The sequence below is a fragment of the Zootoca vivipara genome, chromosome 7, assembly GCF_965207765.1.
Source record: "Zootoca vivipara chromosome 7, rZooViv2.hap1.1, whole genome shotgun sequence".
Classification (NCBI taxonomy): domain Eukaryota; kingdom Metazoa; phylum Chordata; class Lepidosauria; order Squamata; family Lacertidae; genus Zootoca; species Zootoca vivipara.
This window is the reverse complement of record NC_142590.1, coordinates 61,757,981-61,784,043: the sequence shown is the minus strand read 5'-3', so window position 1 is coordinate 61,784,043 and position 26,063 is coordinate 61,757,981. Positions and strand designations below refer to the sequence as shown.

The following is a 26,063-nucleotide window of genomic DNA, read 5'->3' as shown; positions in this document are numbered from 1 at the left end:
TACATGCAGAGACTTCATATATCTATTTCTGCCAAGTGCTGTTCCTTTAGAAATTGTTATTCCCTCTCCCAATGTTGTTTGCCAGTGATCTGCAAACAGTTTCACATTATGTACCCATGTAAACTATAAAGTTTGTATCTGAAGCAGTGCTAACTCTCTTGTTCCACTAAAATAAGGATTTTACTTGTGCAATGAAACTCCCCTCCTCATTTCCTCTCCTTGCACAATCCAAACCCTCTAGAGCATATTTGGAGAGGGTGCAGGGTGTGCCTGGAGAGGGGGGGGGAGAGAGATTCCATTGTGCAAGTGTAAAAGCTTGCACTAATGGAATGAGGGGATTGGATACCGCTCCAGGTGCCCTAGGATGCATCTCATAACATGCATGTGTTACCTAGCAGATGGAGTAAATTTGGACTCTAAAGCTCTAGCATACCCTTACAATGATGCGGCTTTAAATACAGAGTTTGGGATGTCTATGCTTTAATGAACTCAGTAAATCAAGGCCCAAAGCTTTTATAGCTCGGAAGCTACATCACAATGCTACTTCAAGGTCATCTTATGCTCTTTAAAATAATCTGATTCATGTCTTGAAAATTAAAGACTAAAGAAGACTTGCAAACAAAGGTGCATGTGGAATGATCACTGCAAGTCACTCTAGATATTATTTTCTGGCAGTCCTACAACTTCCAAGAGACCTACAAGGAAAAAATAGAGTCTCTCCTTGCTGTATCTAAGATCCCGAGAAATGATTGGGAAAACCTCTGGGGGTGTATCACTACTTTAAAGATATGACTGCCTTACAAATAGACATGAGCAAGCCACAGAAAGCTTCCTGCTTCACAGCAACTCTGAAGAAAGACACATTTGAAGTTTTCACTTCTGCTTTTGTTTAACCATAGTCTGTCATTTCATCTGAATGGACGAACTACGATTTACATTCAACTATGGATTATTTAAAACCTAAGGCTCATTGCAGCTCATTCACATCACACTAAATTATGATTTCCTGCATTGCAGGGGGTTGAACTAGATGACCCTCAGGGTCCCTTCCAACCCTATAATTCCATGATTCTATGAGACATGTGAGCATCGCCATGTTAGTAGTTTTGTAGCTTGAAATTCCAAGAGAATGTCAATACTGAGTTCTTTTTCTCTTCAAAAAGGAAAAAAAAGTTTGCAACTAGAAAAGTGTCACAAATTACTTTCAGTAAATTAAATGAGACTTCATTCAAATGTATTTGTGGTCAAGTTCTTAACTCAAACCCTGCAACCAAGAATAATTGGTTCAATTCAGATATCATGGCCAAACATCTGACTGTCAATAACATGCTGTGGGCTCACATACCATGGCAAGCCATGGTTACTACATGTTACAAAATAGAGGAAAACAGCATGCACAAGGGAGACGGAATGTACACATGGTAACAAAACATAATTTGGCCGTGATATCTGAAGTTTGGGTCCCACAAAGAATTATTACTTTGCCCATCTTTTTAAGTAAACTCCTCAATTACAAAAGTGTTACAGTGGAACCTCAGTTCCCGAACACCTCTATTGTCATACATTTCGGTTCTCGAATGCCAAAAACCCGGAAGTAAATGCTTCCGTTTCTGAACATTTTTCGGAACCCAAACATGTGACGCAGCTTCTGCTGAGTGCAAGAAGCTACTACAACCAATGGGAATCCACACCTCAGTTTTCAAACGTTTCGGAAGCTGAACGGACTTCTGGAACGGATTTTGTTCAAGAACTGATGTATCACTGTACTCACCAATGGCAGCTATGATTGTAAAGAATAAAAGTGATTACATGGTTCACGATTCTTAAGAGTAAAATACTACCCCAAGTAACATGGCAAGCTGGAAACATTAAACAAGCTCAGGGTAAAACAACCAGATCCCTATTTATTTATTTATTTGTTTGTTTGTTTGTTTGTTTGTTTGCATGCTTGTTTGCAATATAATTGAGCTGAAAACAGAGTAAGACAGGATGAAGATTTGGATCATGGGGCAAACTATACTGTTTAGGGAAGAATCCTTTTCAAACCAGCCCCTGCTCCTGGTAGGCGATATCCGTATATCGCCCAGGTCCAGTATGAAGGGCAGACTGCAATGATGGCTTCACTCAGTGGTACATCATGGATGAAACCACCACCTCCTGTGTCCCCCTGCTACCAGCACCCCGAAGGAGAAACAAGCTGCAGCTGGGCGCTGGAGACAGAGGGACTCGGGACAGGTGGTAGTTTCATCCATGATGTACCACTGAGAAGTCACCACACTCTGCCCTCATATCACCGCAGAGGGAGAAAGAATGTGCACCAGTGAGGCGCTGGTACAGCTTGTTCCTCTCTCGCTTCTGTAAACTGCTTGGCTGAGGAGCGCACCGCTCTCCTTGCCTCAGCCAAGCAGTTTTACAGAGCCCCCGACCTGCCACCGGCTCGCACGAGTCAGCAGCAAGGTGGGTGCTCTGTTTGCGCACCTGCCTCATTCGCCGCTGCTTTGACACAGGTGACGGTGGGCACTGGAGGAGGCGCTATGGAAGAGGCAGAAGCTGCACACGGTGACCGGCAACTGCCTTCTTCCTTCCCACCTCCTTCCCAGCACTGTGATATACCACCATACCACAATGTTTAGCTGGTGGTATATTACAATGTCGGAAAGTAGTTATCGCCCAGCCCTATCCCCTGGTCATTTCCCCTTCATATACTTTTGGAATCTGGGCTTTTAGGAATGGGGAACATGTGATCCTCCAGATGTTGTTAGGCTCCAGCTACTATCAACTCTAGCCAGCATGACAGCAGTGGTAATCGAGCATCATATGGAGGGCCACCGATTCCCCAATGCTAATTTCATGTATAAATTGCCCTGTGTTATAGGAACAGGTGAGCTTATACAAATAAAAATTAAATAGAGAAAACTACAGATAAAAGCACTGAATTTAATTTGATGTTTAAATATTGAAATGTACTGACCTGTGCCTCCATTACCATTAACTGCTTCCTTTTCTTCCTCCTCCTCTTCTTCAGGAAATGAACTGTCCATTTTTTCCATTTTGCTGACTGAAGTGGTTCTTTTTCTTTGAGATTCTGGATCAAAATCATTATCAAAAAGCACTTGGTCTACTGGATCTGGTTGAAATGGGCTTGGCTCAGCTGGAGGTTTAGGGGTACCATAGAAATTTCCTTTTTTTGTATGTATAAGAAATAAAGCATATGAACATTAATTAGAAATTATAATAAGGATTTCTGAGGCATTCTTTTTCAGAGGTAGGCACCTCATTCAGCATTAATTGCCAAATTTTAACTTCATCACTAGTCTAAAGCTCAGCAAATTTATATCATTTATATTAAATTAATATAATTTGCTTGCATATAATCTCAGTTTAGGGTGTTAACCAAGGTTTCTGTGGGGGTATTATAAGCTCTACAATTACTTACATATAATATTCAAAAAAGACTGTCTCCTTAAAAATCATGACATGAATTAGAAATAATAATCTGAAATAAAAAAAGTGAGTCTTAATAAGCTTCTGTGTACCAAGTTTTTCAGACATGTTTTCATAATGGTCACTTTACAGGCATGATTGATGCTGGTGTACACCATTGTTTTCCGCAGGAAATTGTGTGGATGACATACAGTGGTGCCTCGCTTAACAAACGCCCCGTAAGACAAAATTTTCGCTTAAAGGAAGGATTTTTCTAGCGGAGGTTGCCTCGCTAGACGAATTCGTTTTACGAAAAATCCGTCTGGCGAATCACGGTTTCCCATAGGAATGCATTGAAATTCAATTAATGCGTTCCTATGGGCAAAAAAAATTCAAAAAAATTCAATGCATTCCTATGGGATTCGCTAGACAAATTTTTCGTTATAAGAATAGACCCGTGGAACGAATTAAATTCGTCTAGCGAGGCACCACTGTACTCCCAATTTTGAACATCTATATATATATACCTTGGAATCCTGATTGGGCCAAAGCTCCCTGATGTGTATTTACAGAGATTTGAAGATGTATATGTCACACACTTTTTGCATTTGCTATGGGACTCTATACAGTTAGACAAGCATAGTGAGGCAATCTTGACCTCTACACATGAAGTGGGGTGATACCCTCACTTTAAATATAGAAAGATTGTACCCACTGGAGTCCCCATGGTTGATGGGGTTTGCTTATATGTGGCTGTGAATGGATCAATGGGGCAGTGTGCATGTATGTGAGAGGAGGGTAGTGAACATGCTCTATTTTGACTGTGGTCCTTTCCCACTGTTGGCTTGAGGGTCCCTGACAGGTTACCCCCAAAGGAATGAGGGCCTCCAGGGGAAAAGCATCCCCCACCCCTGTTCTAATAGAAGCTCCTCCCCAATACGCTTAAAAGCTAGAGGTAGGCTATAAACTTCCATTGTCTATATCTTTAATTGTCTAAGTACTTGTGTGTTTCTATAGAATACAGAGATTAAGTAGCATATTCTACTTTGCATGAAGTCGCCATGAATGGTGATATACTATAATTTTCAAACATACCAACGGAGTAAGTATGAAACCAAAAGTGGTTGCTCTATATGGGCCTTCTAACAAATAAGGGACTTGTTATTTTACTTTGTATTCACTAATGTCCCAGAATGAGACCTGCAAGAGCAACAATGAAAATGAAAACCAATTTCATTTTAACACACAGCACATGATAATTAACTGATCTGGAACAATCTGCAATTTTTGGCAAAGTGAAGTCAAGAGCAAATTTATTTTTATGGAGTAATATGTAACAGCAATTTACGCAAAGGCGATATTACACTGCTGGAAGTTTAGTCCCATGCTTTCAAATGGCAGCATGTTCTCCAAATAAAGCTATTAGCTGAATATTGAATTACACCTAAAATACTTCTATTTTAATATGCTGTCTCACTTGAGGGATTCTGGCAGTATTTTCCAATAAAACAAGTGCCCTGGAACAAAAATTTAAACAAACTGCTTTCAGTCCTTAATTAATCATATGATTTGAATGTGGGAATTTTGTGTAATACAGAAGAGATTGCCAGGACTCCAGCTACGTTTTGAAACTAAGCATTTTGCCCTTGCAAAATATTTTAGAAATCCATACCAAATGTCATTATCAGCTTATGCTGGCAAGGCAGAGAAAGTTAATGTTTTGGCAAATGCTGTTACCTGATTAGAAAATGTCATTTAGAAAAATGTTGAAAAGCAAGCCAATTTATGAAGCTTAAAAAGAATAATCAGTACAAATATTTACACAAAATCAGTGTCTTAAATTTAGAGAATTCTTTAAACATTTAAGAGTTTAAAAGGCAGCTTAAGAGTTTAAGACCAGTTTTCAAATTACGTGTAACTGCTCTATTTGTGCATACGCAAATATACCACACTCATAAAGCAAAACCAAAAAAATCAAGAGAGTACACTCACTTGCTGCATTCATATTATATCTCGGCTTAATAAACAAGACATGAACAAGCCTTGTGCTGGGCGCACAATTACCTTCCTTCCTTTCTCAGCTTGATATATGGAGATCTTAAATTAACACTATTTTCCCATTATGTCCTGTTTCAGAATAAGTCAAATCTTAAACCAACTTCAGAAACATAGCTTAAGATCCTGGCATGTTCCAAACCTTGGAGTTGTAGTTTCCCAGTTTGCACATAACAGGTAACTGTGGTTAATTGAAAACTTCATGGCATCTCAAGGGGGTGATGGTCAGCATGAAGGCAGAGCACACAGCAAAAGTCTCATGTGTCTCTCATTCAAACCAGGCCAGTGAACATGCTAAAAAACTGAGAAGCCCCTTTTAAACCACATGCTAGATTTTGTTCTCCCTGACATTTAGGATTAGATTATTTTCCTAACTCTGCAACAATATACTTTGTCATTTCTGGGTGCCTGGCTGTAGCATTCTCTGTCTCTACATTAGGAAAGTCAGCACCACATTTTATCAGATCTGCCCTATTCTTAATAGTGATGCAGAAAAGCATCATTGAATGACAGTAGTACTCATGGCTAAGAGCAAGGACAGAATAGGTTAACTTCAGTGTACCATTATATTTGTCATTTACAGAGGTGCCTGCAAGCACAGGAGAGAGGGATTGGTACCAATCACCCTGTAGAAATCTAGACTCTCAAACCATGTTTTCTCCTTGGAAACTGGAGAATCAAACTTATTTAAGGGGGGGACCTTGTTTTTAATAATCTAAATTAACTGTACTTAAAAAAAAACAAAATTCATTCCTCGGGAATATAAAATAACTGTAATATTAACATATAAAAACAGGATTTGTCATGGAAGAATTAATCTGTAAACAAAATAATATATTATTGCATCTGACAAAATATGTGAATCAAGCTGGTGAATTGATTTTAAGTTTTTTAACATACCATCATATGTTCCACTTTCTAGCAAGGCTCCACTTTCTTCTAGTGCCTTAAATTGTTCAACAGGTATAAAATTATAGTCCACCCCAGGGACCTCCCCATCTCTGGGAGCTCTTGTAGTGCCTAGGGGAAAGAAAGGAGGAAGAACAGCTGTAAAATTTCCTAGCACTGTTGGTTTACAAAACACTCTGCTTGTACCAGAACTTGACAAAAAATAATAATTTATGCTGCATACAAGGCTGTCGCCTCAGCAAGATCATAATCAGAAAATTCTCATTAAAAAGCACTCTAGTTTGTGAAACTAGGGCAATAAATTATGTAGCATTAATATATTTTAACAAAAGAACCAACATGATTTTATGCAATCTACTGCTATGAAATGCATGTGTGCATTAAAAAAAATAGCTATTTGAATATTTTTTCACATTTTAGCACTAATGCGCTTCTCTCTCTACAAACTCTCCCTTGAGAACAGGGATTGCCAACTCCTTTAGCCTAGGGGGCCATACACATTTGAATTCAGCTGCTGGTGCACTGAAGGGATAGCAGTTTGGAATTTGCAATTGACTACTATCAGCTAAGGGGACACAGGTGGCGCTGTGGTCTAAACCACAGAGCCTAGGGTTTGCTGATCAGAAGGTTGGTGGTTCGAATCCCCGTGATGAGGTGAGCTCCTGTTGTTCGGTCCCAGCTGCTGCCCACCTAGCAGTTTGAAAGCACGTCAAAGTTAAATAGGTACCGGTCCGGTGGGAAGGTAAATGGCATTTCCGTGCGCTGCTCTGGTTCGCCAGAAGCGGCTTAGTCATGCTGGCCACATGACCTGGAAGCTGTAGGTGGACAAACACCGGCTCCCTCAGCCAGTAAAGCGAGATGAGCATTGCAACCCCAGAATCGTCCGTGACTGGACTTAATGGTCAGGGATACCTTTACCTTTACCTTACTATCAGCTAAGAATGCAACTAAGCTTCTGAATGATTTTTAAAACAGTTTTTTATATAACTGAAAGTAAAAACAAAAAACAAAAATGCTGAACACAGTAGCCTGGTTTGCCTTTCACAGTAAACCATAGTTACAAACTACGGCTTGCCATGTCTGAGAAACAGGCTGGTGCACACTGCTTAAATTGTGCCCATCCCACTCCTTCCTTCATCGACAGGGGAAGAAACAAATGACAGTATTAGTTTAGCATTACATGTGAACTAGGACTTGTATTTTGTTTCTCTTGAAACAAATCATGAAAGGAAGTCAATGTGCCACAGGATGGGAGTGATTTTAGCAACTCCTCCTTCAAGGTAAGCCGTGAAAAGTTTGTAATATGGCTTAACATTGTTTAGGAACCAGCCTATTGGAATTATATAATTTTATTGCTGGTGCATCCAGTTACAGTCCATCACACTTTTTGCTGTGAACAGATTAAGAATTTCTGACTGCAGGGGCTTTTGATGTCATGCTTTAGCAAGGGCAAAAGTACCTCAAATTTCAGTTTCAGTTATGTTGCCCCCTCTAGCCGGAAGTCTCTTCCAAGCCTGTCATTACTTTCCTCTTGTTTATGTGCAGTGCTGTATTGGCTACATAAGCAATAGCAGCCACACTTGACCAATATTTAGGAAATTATCAGCATAAGCGTTAACATGTTAGGAAATTATATTTCAGCATAAATTATTTGTGTAATTAAAAGTAAAATGTAAACATCTGATTAAAATCTTATTGCCATCTATTTAGGGAAATTAACCTATTTGGAGAGGTCTAAGTACCAAAAACACTGAGGTTACCTGTGTCACTTATAAGACCGGCCAACTCTTATTGAGGTGCTTTGTCACTTTTGTAAAAAGGACTTTACAGGGAAGTATGGGTTGTTGGATTTTTGTAGCGGTATAACAGAGTCTGGTGGTAAGCATTTGTGGGAGATAGTCATTCCTTGGCAATTGAAAGCTACCCTAGGAATATCTGGCTGAATGGAATTGGAGCAAAGACAAAGGGCGAAGATATAATAAGCTTTTTTTTAAAGAGCACACAAAGGAAAGGAAGCGATGAACAAGGAGATGAAGGAGACTAAAAAACAAAGGAAGAAGGAAAATTCTCCATGGAAAGCAAAAAGACCTGTGCTAACCAGCTGCAGGGAGGAAGAACCTGCAGGAAGAGGAGGCAAAAGGCTTTGAAGACCCTGCATATCACATCCAGAGGGAGACATCACCCTGTTCACCGAATGTCCTCCAGCTCAATCCAGTAAATAGCAATTTTATAACAAGGGTGGATTAAAAAAAGATTTTCTGTTATATAAACTAGTAGGCAGTAATTCCAATACAATTTATTACCTCAATAATATTGCAGTTTGGTCAAAATTGACTTTCCTTTCGTGTTTTGTCATGCTTCTCACCTACATCTATTAAATAAGTCTTTTGATCTACTGAGATTTCTGAACTGAGGGGAAGTATTTGAAGAACAAACTTAAACACAGCCTCAAGGTTTTTTTTCCAGTTCAATGAACTAATTCAAAACATTCAAATAGTTTAAAGTTAGGCTTCCAAAACACAGCACATTCAAAATATTACTTTGAGGCGAATATACATTTAGTTTACTGAGACACAGCACTTTCCTGCAGATTTTTTGTGTTGTTAATACAAAGGAGTACTGATTAATGTTGGTTTATTTCAATCTTTATTGTTTAATAACTTTAAGTAAAAGATACCAAAGTTTAAGAGAGAGAAATTAAGACACTGGGTGAGATCCAATACTTGTCATACTCATGAGCAGATGCACTGAAATCAATGGATGATTAATTACTATGACTTGGTTGGATATCACCTACTATCTAAATACAGTGGTACCTCGGGTTCCGGATCGCAGTTCGTAACCCGAAAAGTTCGTAACCCAAAAATGCCATTTTGCGCATGCGCAAAGCGCTATTTTCACGCTTTGCACATGCGCAAACGCGCGCGGCGGGTTTGCGCAGTTCGTAACCCGGGTTGTTCGTAACCTGAGGTGTTCGCAACCCGAGGTACGACTGTACAGTAGCATTTGGCTCTGTGTAGAACAAGCAAAATCTATATGCAGGTCCTGATGACATTCTTTGAAGACATGTCTGGGAGAGACATACCATATTTTTCCGTCTATAAGACACCCCCATGTATAAGACGACCCCTATTTTGGGGGACTCCGATTTAAGAAAATGGAGGGAGATGGCCCCCGTGTATAAAACAACTCCAAATTATTTTTAAGGAAAAAAACCTACAGTAATCTTATACATGGGAAAATGTGGCATATCCTATTTGGAGGAAGTATTAAAAATGTAGTGTTTTGGAAATTAATATTGGAACTTCATATGAATACCATTCCAAATGACCTGCTGGCAGGTTTTTTATGTTGTTGTTATGCAAGATACATGGTATTATGAGATATTTTAGAAATAATTACCCATCACATGACAGTAAGGATTGCCTGCTTAACCTATAAATGGGGGAAATCCTGGCTTGCCAGTAGAAACTGAAAAGTCTCCAGAGCTTTAGAAACCACATTCATGAGCAAGTTAACCAAAATTAAAGTCAGAGAATAATCTCTTTAAAAATTGTGCATTGTGTATTGTGTATTGATACAACCTCATAGATTATTAGGTACTATGAAGGAGGCTTACATAGTGATTTTATTGTTTTATATTAGATGTCCATAATATTTCATTCATTTTGATTTTTTCCTCCTTAATGTATTAATGATTTGTGAAAGTCTAAAAAATTTAAAAACAAAACTTGCTACCAACAGAGCTTAAACAAAAAAGTGTCTAGGTAGAGAAGGGCACTATATTTTATGGTCCTGGAGTAAAAGGAATATGAAAGCTATTTAAGCAAAGTTTTACGTAGCTACAAAAGTAAACTAAGGTCAAGTTTCTTGTGTTTACCACAATCTATTACAATGAAGAACAAGAAGAGAAATGCTCATTAAGAAAGATGCAAGTATGGAAATCATGTGGTCTAATATAGCATATTGTTCTTCTTGTTATTAACATTTGTTTGTTATTCCACACACACAGAAAGTCTAAGAATGGCATAAGAAATGCTTTAATAAGAAAAGACGAATAAAGAAATAGTGGGTGAGATAGAAAGCCATGATACTTCAGCATTGCAGATAAGTAAGCCCATCTCTCAAACTTGACTCACAGGAAGTGGTGGAGATAAAGATCCAGATTTTTATATATTATATATTTTATAATTTTCAATGTCTTAAAAAATGAAAACATGTTCAGGAAGAGGTGGTATACAAATACCTTAAAACAAATAAACCTATTACCTTTTCACTTCACTTCATTTCATCCTTTTTAATAAGATGGCTGCGGCCTATACTGTACATATGGTATGTATTCTTTATGGAGATATTGAATGTTTAACAAAATAGTTATGTCGGTATGTTAAAACACTTACATGGGATTGTTCTTAAGTAGAGATTATCTCTGATCACCTGCTGTAGTTTATGATCAATTGAACCTTTCTGGAACTGCAGGCTTAGATAGTGACGCAAATCTTTGTTGATGACTTTGCCTGTAAGACAAGAACAGAGCATCTTAGAATACTGTAATCTGTAATTACAGTAAAACACCAAGCACCCATAATTTATAAGAAAGCGCTTCTCAGATAGAAGAGACTTCATGAACAAAATAAATGGAAACACCAACACTTTCAATGTTGGTGCAACCAACCATGCTTTTGCAGATATCAATAGCCATACTCCCTGTGGCAGATGAGGAACCTGTGGCCCTCAAAATTCCCATCTTCTATATAAAACAGCTGAAGAGGACAGACAGAGTTGGCACAACAGAAGGAAGAGTTCCTCTAGCAACAAACTGCATTGGGAAAATTTTTAATGTCTAACATTTTACAATTTTTAATGTGCTGTGGGCTGCCCAGTGTCTGGGGAGACCCAGCCAGATGAGCGGGGTATTAATGATAAAATCATCAATATCATCATCACTCCTTCAGCCATCTGTTGTTCCCAAACATGGAAACAGGTTCAGACATGCATGAGTGTCTCAAGCAAATGTGGCAATAGATGGAGCCTAGCCGCTCTCCCTCCCTCCCTCCCTCCCTCCCTCCCTCCCCCTCTCTCCCCCCCCCTCTCTCATAGCGGAAGTAAACCAAGCGCCTGCTATAATAATAATCTATATATATATATATATAAATGTAAAAATCTTGAAAGTGTCAGCTGAACTTTTCTCTGTAACCGCTTGACCGATCATCCTGAAATTTTGACACAACGATCCAGGCCACTCCCCGAGCGTTGTTGGAAAAGAAAATCCATCAAATCTCGCACCTGGGCAGGTATAAACCTGGTTTCCTACCAAGTCAAACAGTGCCCTCAAGTGGAGTTATTCCCTCAGCTCCTCCTCCTACACCCCTCCCTCCCCATGGAGTCTACGCCACATCCACAAAATAATGATGTCATCAACCAAGCAACTGAAACCACCAAGGCGGCCATTACAAGACAACCCAAAGAGTCAGGCCAGGGCCAAGGAATGGAGAGACAGGACGGAGGCCTCAGGTCACATTTAAATACTAGCCCAAGCCAAGGCCTCGCCTCTACTTTACAGCCTAAAGACTAGGCCTCGGCTCCATTTTACAGACTAGGCCTCAGCTCTACAGCCCTTTAAATACTATCGCGAATGGAGCCCTGGGTGGGAGGTGGGGGGAGGAGGAGCCCAAATAGGTCATGGGCTGAAGTAGGGTGGGGGGAGCAACTGTCCAACAACCACCAAAACAGCCATTCCACCCCCAAAGCCCAAGCCCAAAGCCTCTCCCGGCGGCTGCATTAATAAACGCCTGGCAGCATTGGGCAGTCGTTCATCATTTCTCCTAACACACACTTGGGGGCACAGCGAGTTTTCGCTTTATAATTTAGTGGGCGTTATGTCACATGCGAGGCTCCGGCGGCCATTTTAAGTAAGGGCAGTCATGCCCCTTTTAACCTAGACTTTATATACTACGACTGAATGCAAGCCTCTGTGTCTTTTTTTAAAGAAACAACAACCATGCACTTTCTCTCCCCAGTTTAAGTCCTCAGATATTTGCAGTGCCCAATTCCCCCCCCCTCGATTTACAATCCCCTACCTTCCCCATGCCACTTCCTGGGTTTTTTATGGAACTGAACAACTCGGGTGCTTCAGAACGCGCCTTCTGTTGCCAGGCCCTTGCAGGGCCAGACAGAGGCCCGGGCCAGGTGGCGCTGTGGTTAAACCACTGAGCCTAGGGCTTGCCAATCAGAAGGTCGGCGGTTCGAATCCCTGTGACGGGGTGAGCTCCCGTTGCTTGGTCCCAGCTCCTGCCAACCTAGCAGTTCGAAAGCACGTCAAAATGCAAGTAGATAAATAGGAACCGCTACAGCGGGAAGGTAAACGGCGTTTCCATGTGCTGCTCTGGTTTGCCAGAAGCGGCTTAGTCATGCTGGCCACATGACCTGGAAGCTATACGCCGGCTCCCTCGGCCAATAATGCGAGATGAGCGCGCAACCCCAGAGTCGGTCACGACTGGACCTAATGGTCAGGGGTCCCTTTACCTTTACCTTACCTTCCCCATGCCACTTCCTGGGTTTTTTATGGAACTGAACAACTCGGGTGCTTCAGAACGCGCCTTCTGTTGCCAGGCCCTTGCAGGGCCAGACAGAGGCCCGGGCCAGGTAGATAATGTGGCCCTGTTTTTAACCCTTTTGTTACTTTTTTCATTTTACTGATTGTGAATATGCTGACCGAGGCTGCCTTTGGATTCGGAGGCCCGCGCCAAGTGGCCCATATGACCCCCCCTCCTTCTGTCTGGGCCTGTCTGTTGCTACGGGGTTGTGGGGCTTTGCTATTTGACACCCCCCAGTCGGGATTTTTAAAGTAGTTCTCTGGGTCCCAGGGCGCATCATCACCCCCGATCCTTAATCTAAATATATAGAAATGTTCACGACGCGTGCACAGGGGCAAATGTATGGAGATACAGGGGGAAGGGGACAACAGAGGGCTCAGACAAAAGTAAATACTGGGAAATGGAACCCAGAAACTGACAGTTCCTTCTCCAAGGGTGGGGGCCAATGTAGAAAGATACTGGGGGTAGGGGCCAACACTCCCCAGGGACAACAGAAGGCTCAGACAAAAGTGCATGCTGGGAAATAGAACCTAGAAGTTGACAGTTCCTTTTTGAAGGGTGGGGGCCAAGGTATGGAGATACAGGGGTGAGGGGCCAACACTCCCCAGGGACAACAGAGGGAAGGGTATCCTACCGAAACACAGGGATGAGCCGGGGTGGAGGGAGGAGGGGTAGGATACATCATGGATCAGGAGGGGGGGGATCACAGGAAAGAACCACTGCAACGCGTGGCCGGGTCAGATAATAATAATAATAATAATAATAATAATAATAATAATAATAATAACAATAATAAATAATGTAAGCATTTCAACAAAAGGCAGTTATAGATTTTCTTATGTTTACTGGCTACTAAAAGACTTATTTGTCAACATTTGTTCAAGTGGTTCATCCATCTCCTTGTCAGATATAAAAATTTGTTACAGTTCAGTATTAGGACATTTTGCTAGGGCATATGCAGCTTTGTAAACAGTTCAACTGTGTGTGTACAAAATAAAACATGGAGGTACAGGTTGATTTACAGCATATTCCCCATTCTTACAAACTAAAAAAAGGAACTGCAGTAGAATATTCTATACTCTCTCTCTCAACCCCCCCCCCCAAACCCCCAACTCAAACCCTGTGGATAGAAAAATCAATTTCCAAGTGTTCTGCTTCATAGGGTGCAGCCATTTTCTAAGGATAATTCAGGAACAACAAAAGCTGTTACAATAAAACCCTGAAGGGAAACAGAAGAAAAGCAGACAAGACAGTGAAGGGAAATAAAACATCTGAAAGCAGCTTGAGAACAGTAAAATAATTAGCTGCTTCAGGGACTTTAAACAAGGTTTACTGCTTAGTCTTATATAATAATATTTTCTGTCTTTTCTATACAGTCCATTTTAGCTGTATTTGCAAATAAAGCTACACAACAAAGTGTTTAGTAGGTTATACCATGCACGAGCTGTGTGATAGTGCATACAGCCAAAAAAACCTCTTGCTTTGATCTTCACTTGAATGAGTATAAACAAACAATGGCAGAAAAATCTTAGTGCGATGTTCAAACCTGGTAGTGTTTTTTTTACCCCAACAAACTAAAGTTGCTAAACAATCTCTCTCTCTCTCTCTCTCTCTCTCTCTCTCTCTCTCTCTCTCTCTCTCTCACACACACACACACACACACACACACACACACAGATAACATTATCAGGGCCGTCTCAAGCATGTCGGACGCCCCGGCGCCATGGTGCGGAGATCGCTCCGACGCCCCCCTGCTGGTCCGGCGCTCTGGCGCCCCGCGCCACCCAGCCTACCCCCTAGAGCCGGCCCTGAACATTATCTATGTAATAATAATCTAGTCTGGAGGTAACAGACTCAGAAACAGCAGCCCAAAGCCCTAGGAAAAAAAACTTTTTAAAAAGCCGCTCCTAGCAACTGCCACTATCATACAGTGAAAGTGATGAATAGAGCAGAACTTCCAATCTATGTACCTGCTCTTTCACGGGGAGTGTAAACCTATCCAGAACATAGTCTACAGATCTGAAGGGCAACACACGCTGTCCTCAGCCAGAGGGCCAAGGGGCAACCTTGTCCCATCTATTAGTCAGAGAGGGAGTAACTGCAGGAAGCTTGCTTTGTCCCTCCCGGCTAGATTTAAGAATTTTGTAAGTAAAAGAATGAATGCAGTACCTGAGTTTGCTTTTTCCCTTCTTCCTTTTGTGCTGTTTTTTTAAATTAGGTATTAAGCCTGAGGGCAGGGACCAACTTTATTATTATTATTGTAAGCCACTATGGGAGACTTTTTTGGTGAAGAGTATGGACCCAGGTGGCGTTGTGGTTAAACCACTGAGCCTAGGGCTTGCTGATCAGAAGGTCGGCGGTTCGAATCCCTGTGACGGGGTGAGCTCCCGTTGCTCGGTCCCAGCTCCTGCCAACCTAGCAGTTCGAAAGCATGTCAAAGTGCAAGTAGATAAATAGGGACCGCTACAGCGGGAAGGTAAACGGCGTTTCCATGTGCTGCTCTGGTTTGCCAGAAGCGGCTTAGTCATGCTGGCCACATGACCTGGAAGCTATACGCCGGCTCCCTCGGCCAATAATGCGAGATGAGCGCGCAACCCCAGAGTCGGTCACGACTGGACCTAATGGTCAGGGGTCCCTTTACCTTTATGGTGATAATAGGGACGCGGGTGCCGCTGTGGGTTAAATCACAGAGCCTAGGGCTTGCCGATCAGAAGGTTGGGGGTTCGAATACCTGCGATGGGGTGAGCTCCCGTTGTTAGGTCCCTGCTCCTGCCAACCTACGTAGCAGTTCGAAAGCATGTTAAAGTGCAAGTAGATAAATAGGTACCGCTCCAGCGGGAAGGTAAACGGTGTTTCCGTGTGGTGCTGGTGCTCTGGTTCGCCAGACAGCTTAGTCATGCTGGCCACATGACCTGGAAGCTGCATGCCGGCTCCCTTGGCCAATAATGCGAGATGAGCGCCGCAACCCCAGAGTCGATCACGACGGACCTAATGGTCAGGGGTCCCTTTACCTTTATGGTGAAAATATAAATATCTCATCATACTCCACATAGCATTTTAAATCCATATTTGTTGTTGTTGTTGTTTAGTCGTTTAGTCGTGTCCAACTCTTCGCGACCCCATGGACCATAGCATGCCAGGCACTCCTGGTCTTCCACTGCCTCCCACAGTTTGGTCAGACTCATGTTCGTAGCTTCGAGAACACTGTCCAACCATCTCGTCCTCTGTCCCCTTCTCCTTGTGCCCTCAATCTTTCCCAGCATCAGGGTCTTTTCCAGGGAGTCTTCTCTTCTCATGAGGTGGCCAAAGTATTGGAGCCTCAGCTTCACGATCTGTCCTTCCAGTGAGCACTCAGGGCTGATTTCCTTCCAAATGGATAGGTTAGATCTTCTTGCAGTCCATGGGACTCTCAAGAGTCTCCTCCAGCACCATAATTCAGAAGCATCAATTCTTCGGCGATGAGCCTTCTTTATGGTCCAGCTCTCACTTCCATACAACACTACTGGGAAAACCGTAGCTTTAACTATACGGACCTTTGTCGGCAAGGTGATGTCTCTGCTTTTTAAGATGCTGTCTAGGTTTGTCATTGCTTTTCTCCCAAGAAGCAGGCGTCTTTTAATTCCATTTAAATTTAATTCTATTTAATTTAAAATCCATATTAGCAACCCCCCAAAAAGATTTCCCTAAGATGAAAAATATTCTATGTGCCTTCAGCAGCAGGTCCACAGTATTGTTTTTTTAATCCACAAAAAGTTCATCTGCCTTAATGATATTAACTCAGATTCTTATAAGCATTTGTAGCAAATGTATCCAGGATAGAACTCCTACACAAAGTGCCTCTTTCATTTTGGAGCATCCAGTTCAGCGCCTTGGACATGACTCAAATTGGGTGGGAATTTACAAAGATTCTGAAGAAAGAAAAAAGTTAATAAATCAGGCGCTATATAGCCTCAATCAATACTGCTGCTGCTAAAGCAATTGCTGCAGTTTGCTATGCCACAACACTCCTGGTTTTTATAGAATTAATTTTTTAAAAGACATTTAATGTTTTTTAAACGCACAGCTTTTTAATTCCTTAACACTTTTAGAATGGTAAAACATTTTATTTTGGCAATCCATGCCAAAACCTTGCAGAAAACAGCTGTTTGTTTTTTTGTCATCTTTGCTTTGTATAAACACAACTCAGAGTACATATGCTACGGAGTCCATTCAATTATGCACCAGTTGCCCTTATGTAATGACAGGCTAAATGCTGAATAATAACCATATTGTGAGAAGTAGGTCGCACAAAGTCATTATCCTGAGCTTAGAACTCAACAGTACATACAGGAAATAGGCTTGTTTTGAATCTCTTACCAAAACATTAACTAAAAAGGTGTTTAGATTACTGTGTTTCAATAATTAAGAGAAGAAAAGGTCAAAAGTTCTCCTTTATTTGACAACTACTACAACTCTAGTTCTACTTTACGAAATTAGCATGTGAAGGTTCTGAGCATGCCCTGTTGAAGCAAAGCTATAGTATTTGACAGCGAGGGAGCATGCTACGATGCTAACAGTTGGGTGTGAATCAGACCTTTGCCAGGATTCAACAACAGGAAAAACTACCAGTACTTTTCAACCGCAATCAGTCCAAAACATCCATTATCAAGTGGATCTTACATTGCCAAGCTACGTATTAACTAAAGAGGACATAAACAATGTTTCATTAAAATCCAAGTTCCAAAAATATGTTTTTGCATACAATATATATATATTGAAAAGGCTGGTTTGGAGACAGTAGCAAATCACAACTTATTATTACATTAATGTGCTGCAACCAGCCTTGGATTTGTGCCCACCCCCTTCCAGTATGGCTATGAGGATGAGAATGAAAGCTTTAGTTTAAATTTTAGATTAACCAATTTTCTATGTCTATCAGCCCAGACAAACTAAGGTTAATTTTAACTATGGTTAGTGGAAACAAGCCAACTTCAAACTATTATTCTAAATTTTTACAACACTAGTAACCGTAGTTAAGATTAACTGCAGCTTGTTCAAGTTTAGAAGCCTCAAACTTCCCTGAATGGAGGGTGGGGGGCATGTAAAAACTATGGTACAGTGGTACCTCTACTTGGGAATAACTCTACTTATGAATGTTTCTACTTACGAATGGAGGTCCGTCCGCCATCTTGGATGTGGTTTAGATAGGATTTTTTTTCTACTTATGGATTTTTAGATAGGGTTGCTTCTACTTACGAATTTTTTCTCCCAATGCATTCCTATGGGATTCGACTTACAATTTTTTCGACTTACAAATGTGCGTTTGAAACACATTAAATTCGTAAGTAGAGGTACCACTGTACTATAGAAAGGTAAAATTAATGTTCACTGCTCTGCCCACTTTTGTCTCTGGGACCCACCCACTGGAGCATTGCTCCTGGAAGCCTGTCCAGAAGGGAATGTGGCCCTCGGGCTCAAAAAGGTTCCCAATGCATGTGGTACAGAGGGGAGGGCAGGAAGGCAGCTGTCCCCCCCAAATCAAGTAAATAAATAAATAAAATTTAAATAACTGACCAATCATGTCACAGATGGCTCGGTTCTTCCTTTCCTAACACTGATCCTGCCCCCCCCCAATCTAAATCCTGGCTACACCGATGGATGGATCTAAAGATTCACTTCAACCTACAGAGGAAAAACTCATTCCGTCAGGAAGATGAGAATCTCTGAATCTAAGCACTATAGTCCAGTATCTATAATGCATATTGTTTGGACAACTCCACATACCATATATATATAGTGAAGTAATCTTCAGCACAAATAGAAAAAGGAGATCTCATTGGTGGAAGATGTGGAATTATCAAGAATGTTATCATTTAAGTCTAAACAAGACCTAATCAAGAATTTTATCAGCTAACTTTATAGGGGAATTTCCACCACAAACTTTGACTTAATGTGTACCCTTTTCAATCTGCCCTTTGCCATTCATTCTAATAGTTCTGCATTGAATTGTGAAATGTTTTATTTAGGGAGTCTAAAACCCAAACAAAATGTGATGCAAGTTAACATTGCCCACAGTTTTTAATTATTATTAAATTATAGCAACTGCCAGGGGAGAGGAATCAAATCAAAACAACAGTGCTGGGTGAGGGGGAGACCCTTTTGCATTCATTAGTACATCTCGAGAAAATATCCTACTGTCAAAGTTGCTTACAGATATCAAGCAACTATTTTTACATCTCCCACATGAGGCAAAAGGGAATTTTGAGTGGTGGCTGCAAATCAGGGATACCGTATGGGGAAAGGGGTTAATTCACCCCCTAGTGCTGTAGTCTCAATACAATGCCCTTCCTAAATAGTTAGTATTTATATCTTTTAAAGTCACGTTGTTGTTGTTGTTTAGTCGTTTAGTCGTGTCCGACTCTTCGTGACCCCATGGACCATAGCACGCCAGGCACTCCTGTCTTCCACTGCCTCCCGTAGTTTGGTCAAACTCATGTTCGTAGCTTCGAGAACACTGTCCAACCATCTTGTCCTCTGTCGTCCCCTTCTCCTAGTGCCCTCAATCTTTCCCAACATCAGGGTCTTTTCCAAGGATTCTTCTCTTCTCATGAGGTGGCCAAAGTATTGGAGCCTCAGCTTCACGATCTGTCCTTCCAGGGAGCACTCAGGGCTGATTTCCTTAAGAAGTCACAGGCAATGCTTATAAAGTCACAGGCAATGCTTATAAGGCATCTCCTACACCAGGGGTTGGCAAGGCTTATCTTGCCAGGGTCGGATCATGTGCGCGGTTTTCGGCATCTGCACAGACGCGATTTCCAGTGCCGCAGAAGCGAGTCCCCGCAGTGCGCGAGTGGGCAACTCGTTTCAGGGGTGGCTCGTAGGCCGGTCAAACAACCTCCGTGGGCCGCTTCTGGCCCATGGGCCTTAGGTTGCTGACCCCTGTCCTACACCATACAGTATCTAGTTGCATCCTAAGTACTATCAGAGCATGAAAAAGCTCAAGCAAATATAAGTCACGCATCCATTATGAATCTTTAATTCATGCAGACTGAGGACTCTCAAGTTACTAAAATTAAGAGGATGCCATACATAACTAGATAATTGCATATTTATTAATTGCAAATTTATTAGCTTCATTAAACTTTGCAATCAGGAATATTTTCCGTTTACTTAAGATTTGTTTCTAAGGAGCATACTGCACAACCACTCTTGACAGAGAAGCGAGTCACAACTACCGGTATGCTTGATGAACTAAATACATTGTTAAAATAAATACATTGTTAAAATACAATACTGTCAGATCAATGTCATTTATCATTGCATTCTCTTTCAGGATGACCCCTTCAGGTGCTTTACAAAAGGTGCAAGAAGTCCAATCATAGACTATTATATAAATGTCTTACCCTTGTGCCACACGTAAATTATGTATTGATCCTTTCACTTTTAGCTGCCACAGAATGTAAGACTATAGTAGCTATACATTTTCATTCTTCACTCACCGTGACCCATTTCCAATTTCACGAAACAAATCCTAAAAGGCCTTAACTTTTTTTTTAAAAAAAAAGACTGCTGAACCCTTAAGTAGTGCTTATGGGGTTACAAGCACCTCTTCTGATGCGTACGCAACTTTCTTCTCCCACTTAGCATAGTCTGGTACTTAATACCAGTTTCTTACTTTTTAAGTTTCTCCTAGAAATGGAATTTACTGCACAAGAAGCTTATATAACACTAGGGCATCACAGTAGAGTTACAGGGAAGTTGCTACAAATGACCTTCATAACCCAACACCAAATCACAACCAAAGCTATGCTATCGTATTTCTCCAAAAATAAGACACCGTCTTAAATTTATTTTCCCTCAATAAACCACACTATGGCTTATTTTCAGGGGATGTCTTTTTTTTCTTTTCTCCTCCTCCTGCCGCGGCTGGCATTGCTGCTACGCCTATCACTATGTCTTATTTTCAGAGTATGGCTTATATTCCTTGAATACTTAAAAATCCTGCCACGGCTTATTTTATGGCTACGTCTTATTTTTGGAGAAACAGGGTAGCATAAACACTAATCAGGATTTAAACAGATTCATCCACAATTAAAACTGATTTCAGCTACAGAAAATGTCTATGAAACGGGAGTATGAGTTTGGTTTAGTACTCTGGTTTAGAATCATAGAATTAAAACTAGAGATTGTATTCAAGAGTGATCAGCCAACTTTATTAAATTCCTTCATCAGCAAGGGATGGACTAGAACCCCTGTACTATTGTCCTTCTTCTTCTTTCTTCTCTGGCGATCACTTGTGGCCGAGTAAGATTGTCTTCCATAAACACGGTTTTAACAGTGAGTCCGTAAGTGACTGTGGAGGCCAATTCTGGATCCACACGTCCTTCCAGAGTGGAGACATAGGTTTTCAGGTGGGAGTTGATCACGGTGTGGATTTGCCAAGCGTGCCTTCCTCTTAGCACGTTTCTCCCTTGCGTCCCGAGTTTGAGTGTCTTCAAAGCCCTTTTGTAAAGACTGTTCTCCAACTGGAGCGCTCACAGGCCAGTGTTTCTCAGTTGTCAGTTACTACATTTTTAAAGATTTGCCTTGCGACAGTTTTTAAACCTCTTTTGTTGACCACCAGCATTACACTTTCCATTTTTAAGTTCGGAATAGAGTAGTTGCTTTGGAAGACGATCATCAGGCATCTCACAACATGACCAGATTTGTTGGTGCAGCACTTTGGTTTTTTGGATGTTGAGTGATAGGCCAAGCTTTTCGTAAGCTTCTGCAAAGATATTTAGGATGGTCTGGAGGTCATCCTCTGAGCATGTGCACACTATGTTGTCATCTGCATACTGAAGCTCTATGACGGAAGTTACGGTAACCTTACTCTTTGCTTTTAGCCTGTTCAGATTGAAGAGCTTTCCATCTGTTTGATATATGATTTCTACTCTGGTGGGGAGTTCCCCATCGACAAAGTGTAGGATCATGGCAATGAAAATAATTAATAGAGTTGGGGCAATAACACAACCCTGTTTGACACCTGATCCCACTGTGGATGGTTCACTTTGAGAGCCATTGTTATCTGCGATTGTTGCTGCCAGTATTATCATGGAGAGGCTGAATGATGTTTACAAATTTATCTGGGCAGGCAATTTTCAGAAGGACACTCCACAGGGCATTATGATTTACAGTGTTGAAAGCCTTAGTCAGGCCAATAAACGCCATATACAGGGGTTGGTTTTGCTCTCTGCATTTTTCTTGAAGCTGTCGAGCAGTGAAAATCATGTCCACTGTCCCCCTAGAAGGCTGAAAACCATTTTGGGATTCAGGAAGGGTCACCTCGGATATCGTTACCAGATGGCTTGCTAAGATCGTTGCAAGAATTTTGCCGGCCGCAGCTAATAGAGAGATGCCTTGATGGTTTCCACAATCAGTTCTGTCACCTTTTTTAAAGAGATTGATAATTTTGGTATGCCTAAAGTCTGCTGGGATTTCTTCTCTTTCCCAGATTTTTTCGATGAGCTTGTGAAGTTGTTGTGCAAGTTCAGTTCCGTCCACTTTGAAGATTTCGGCAGGTATCCCATCAGGTCCACTGGCTTAATACCTGTACACAACTCTCCCAGATTTGGAGATACTAAATCAAACCCTGGCTTAGCTGGGGTCCCTTGGGAGCCAGTGCATTCACATTAAGCCATGGTTTGGTTAGTGTGACATGCAACTGTGGCCAATGAGATATTCAACTTAATATACAACTGTAGGCAACCCCCCCCCCGAACATTGACTTATTAAGAATTACAGATTGCTTGAATATCAGCAACGATTGCAAATGTAGCAGCTATTAAAAATAAAGACACCAAAAAACCAACTGGCTGATAAAAAAAACAGGCAAAAGAAATGAATGAGTAAAAAGATACCAACAAAACAGTGTCTTTCAAATTACTAGTGTTGTTATATATAGAGATAATCTCTTTTAAATTTCATATTTCATATTATTTGCAAGGAAGCAATTGGATCAGAAGGGCAAATTCAAGCTCTCAAATCAATCAACTCAACTCAAAATCAGCTTGCTGATCATGCCAACCCTCCTTGCAAATTCCCTCATGTGTCTTAAGTACACTTGCCAATGGGGGTAGGGCGACTGGTGGGGTAGAAATCTGGTTGGCTCTCACAGAAGCACCGTAGGTCTATTCTATTAATGTTTCATAAATATTTCCTCCCTGACAATCTGAAGTCTGCAGCAAGCTCCCTTGTGGGTAGGAGATGACAAATGTAAGGAAAGGAAGTAAGGGAACAAAGAAAGGATTGGTACTCAGCTACAATAGATAGCCTCGGTTACTGAAAAACAGTGGCAGAGTACCTTTTCCTGGCAGCCTGGATAAATGGCAGTGGGAATTGTGTCCTACTCTCACCACCAATATAGACAATAATATCACCATACAGTTATTAAGTGAAAAGAAGTTTCCATTATATATAATTATAAAACAGGAACAGCGGAAGACTCCCTAAGGCAGTAACACAAACATATTAGAGGCAAAGAAAATAAGTGACATTCAATAAATTACATTTACCAATGGTTTGAGGAGAAATTTTGCCTGGTGTCCAAAGTGCACCAGGCAGATCGTCCTTAGAAGGAGGTTCCATAATCTGGGCATATCACAGAAATTTCTCAGATGCCAATGTCACCCACTAAGCAGCCTTGTACAAAAAGAGGTACCTGGTCCCATCTGGCTGCTTTCCCAGATCCAGACTAGGCAGAATCTTTTGCAGCTCCAACTCTTTTGCTACATCATGATCCCTGCTCTGAGAATAGTGTGTACATACATTCACCAGCTGCTATGTACACATTCCTAAATACTCTTTAAGGACACACAGTACAACCATTTTCACCTTCCTTTCTGGAAGAGATACTTCAAATAAGTTTGCCATGGAAGTGGGAAACTATTGAATCTCATAAGGATCTCAGAAACCATCTCACTACCATCGTTTGTTAAGGACTTAAAATAATAGCTAAGTGAATTCCCTGCATAATATGATCCTTTCAGAGCAGTTTTTCTTGTCATGGCTGAAACAGGTACTTCAAAACTGTCTAACCCTAAAGGTGAGTTTGTACAAAGATGGACTTTAGTTTCTTTCCATAATTTGTATTCTACATTGGTGAAAATTTTTATTAACTCACTTATTTAAACATCTACAGTTAGAAATTAGTAGTTGTTCCTACTCCTTCCTTGAGCTCCTCTCAGAGAATTCTGAATGGGAATGCAGCCTTTTGGAAGCTATGGTTTTTTAATGCTTGTATTTTGTCACTGTGTGCACTACAGTGGCATCTAGTGGTTATAACAGACTTCCCAAAGTGGAAGTATACAAGTAATTCTGAAGTGTGTCCCCCGGTGGGAGGTGGTGCAGAGGATGTGTAATTATGTGGATTCACTGGGTGACCTTGGAGATAAATGCTTAGAAGCAGAGCTCACAAATATAAGCGCCTCAAACCAGACAACTGGCCCCAGTTTACATATATTATGTAAACTCACTATGAAGTTTAGGTAAGTAGAATATAAATTTAGAGAACTGGGCATAACCCTGCAACTACCCCCCGGGAATTCCCCCCCCCATTTATATCAATTATTTTATTTTACATTTCTCCAAGAGAGTAGCTCAATACAAAACAAACACAAAAGCAAAATACATTGATGATTAGAAACATGTAGAAGCTAGTAGTTAACTAACTCACAGAACGTTGTTAAAAAATTAAGCAAAGTAATTTAAGTAAATAAAACAAAAGGATTTCATTTGAACATGAAAATGGATTGCTACTTATGATTAAATTCTGTATCACAATAATAATAATTTTCAGTAAGGTGTCCTGAAAAAGAGTCCAGGCTACCATCCACAGAATCTTTCCTCTCCTCCTACAAACTCTCAAATTATCATCAGTCTCCTTGCTTTTGTCTTCTACACCTCCTAGGTTGTGGGTCCTTATCAACACTCAACTGGCAATCTCCCTAGATGCAGACGATTTTTACTGGAGAAGGTAAGGAAATGTCTATGTTTCCTTGGAACAAGAGGTTCCAAGGAATAAAGTGCTTTCTTAAAAACAATAAAGTGCTTTCTCTCAAGGCTGAATAAGCTGTTAATAACTAAAGTGAAGTGTACTGGGGTTTGTGGGGAAAAAACAGTTTGCTGGTGGTGACATGAAGGGTTCTAAAGCAGAGGTGGCTAACCTGTGGTCCTCCAGATGCTTCCATCAGCCCCAGATAACATGTCCAATGGCCAGGGATGGGAGCTAAAATTTGGCAACATCCGGAGGGCCACAGGTCAGCCATCCTTGTTCTAAAGGATAGTGGTTTGGAATTGTTTAGCAGAGTTTGTATCTGGTTAGATACACATTTCTCAAAAGATCCAGATAGGGTTAATCACTAAGAGATATACTGATTATTATTATTTTAACTTTCCTAAACATAGCAGTAGCAAAACTTTACAAAAACTTTAGTTGTTGGATGGTTGGATGCCTAATGGCAGTTCTAATAGTATTTTCTTTCATCCTCTGTATTGCTGCCTTAGGCACACACAGCTTGCGCCCATAAATATTTTATTGTGATGGAAATGTGTTAAAATTCACTCTTTGCCAAAGCACCCTAGTGGAAACAAAACAAAAAAAAACCTCCCAAACCTATTTGCATTTCAGTCACTGCAAATCAATGCAGCATAAGCTCTAGAATAGAGCATCCCAAATTGTGGTCTGTGTGGACCACCAGTTCATGAGCTTCATTCAGGTGGTTCGTGGCATTTCCTCATGAAATATTCATATTTAATTTTAATTATATTTTACTGCTTCCATTGTATTGTATTACAATTTGAATTATATGGAATGCACAGTGTAATGTGAGAGAATACAATATAGAAAAAAATAAAAGCAGCAATAAAAATGCAATTAAAAATCACATGTTACACAATGCAATGCAATTGCTATAACAGGCAGAAAAATCATAAAGTAGTCCGCCAAGATCATCAGTTATTTTCAAGTGGTCCATTGGGGAAACAGTTTGGGAGCCAGTGCTCTAAGACTGGATTTCAAACAGTCTTTGGATTTAAGCAGGTCAGATTCAAGCAGTTATCAGT

The 26,063-nt window shown here is 40.9% G+C and overlaps 1 protein-coding gene across 3 annotated transcripts in view; it reads right to left on the bottom strand.

Annotated features, from left to right (window-relative positions):
- Positions 1–26,063, bottom strand: part of MAGI3 (membrane associated guanylate kinase, WW and PDZ domain containing 3) — a 124,970-nt gene that overhangs the window by 63,155 nt on the left and 35,752 nt on the right. For all 3 annotated transcript variants that reach the window (XM_035122261.3, XM_035122263.3, XM_088674395.1), the window contains exons 2-4: positions 10,788–10,904; positions 6,379–6,498; positions 2,972–3,181 (exon numbers count right to left, since the gene is read on the bottom strand). In XM_035122261.3, the coding sequence (XP_034978152.3) occupies positions 2,972–3,181; positions 6,379–6,498; positions 10,788–10,904 (447 nt within the window). The remainder of the gene's footprint in view (positions 1–2,971; positions 3,182–6,378; positions 6,499–10,787; positions 10,905–26,063) is intronic.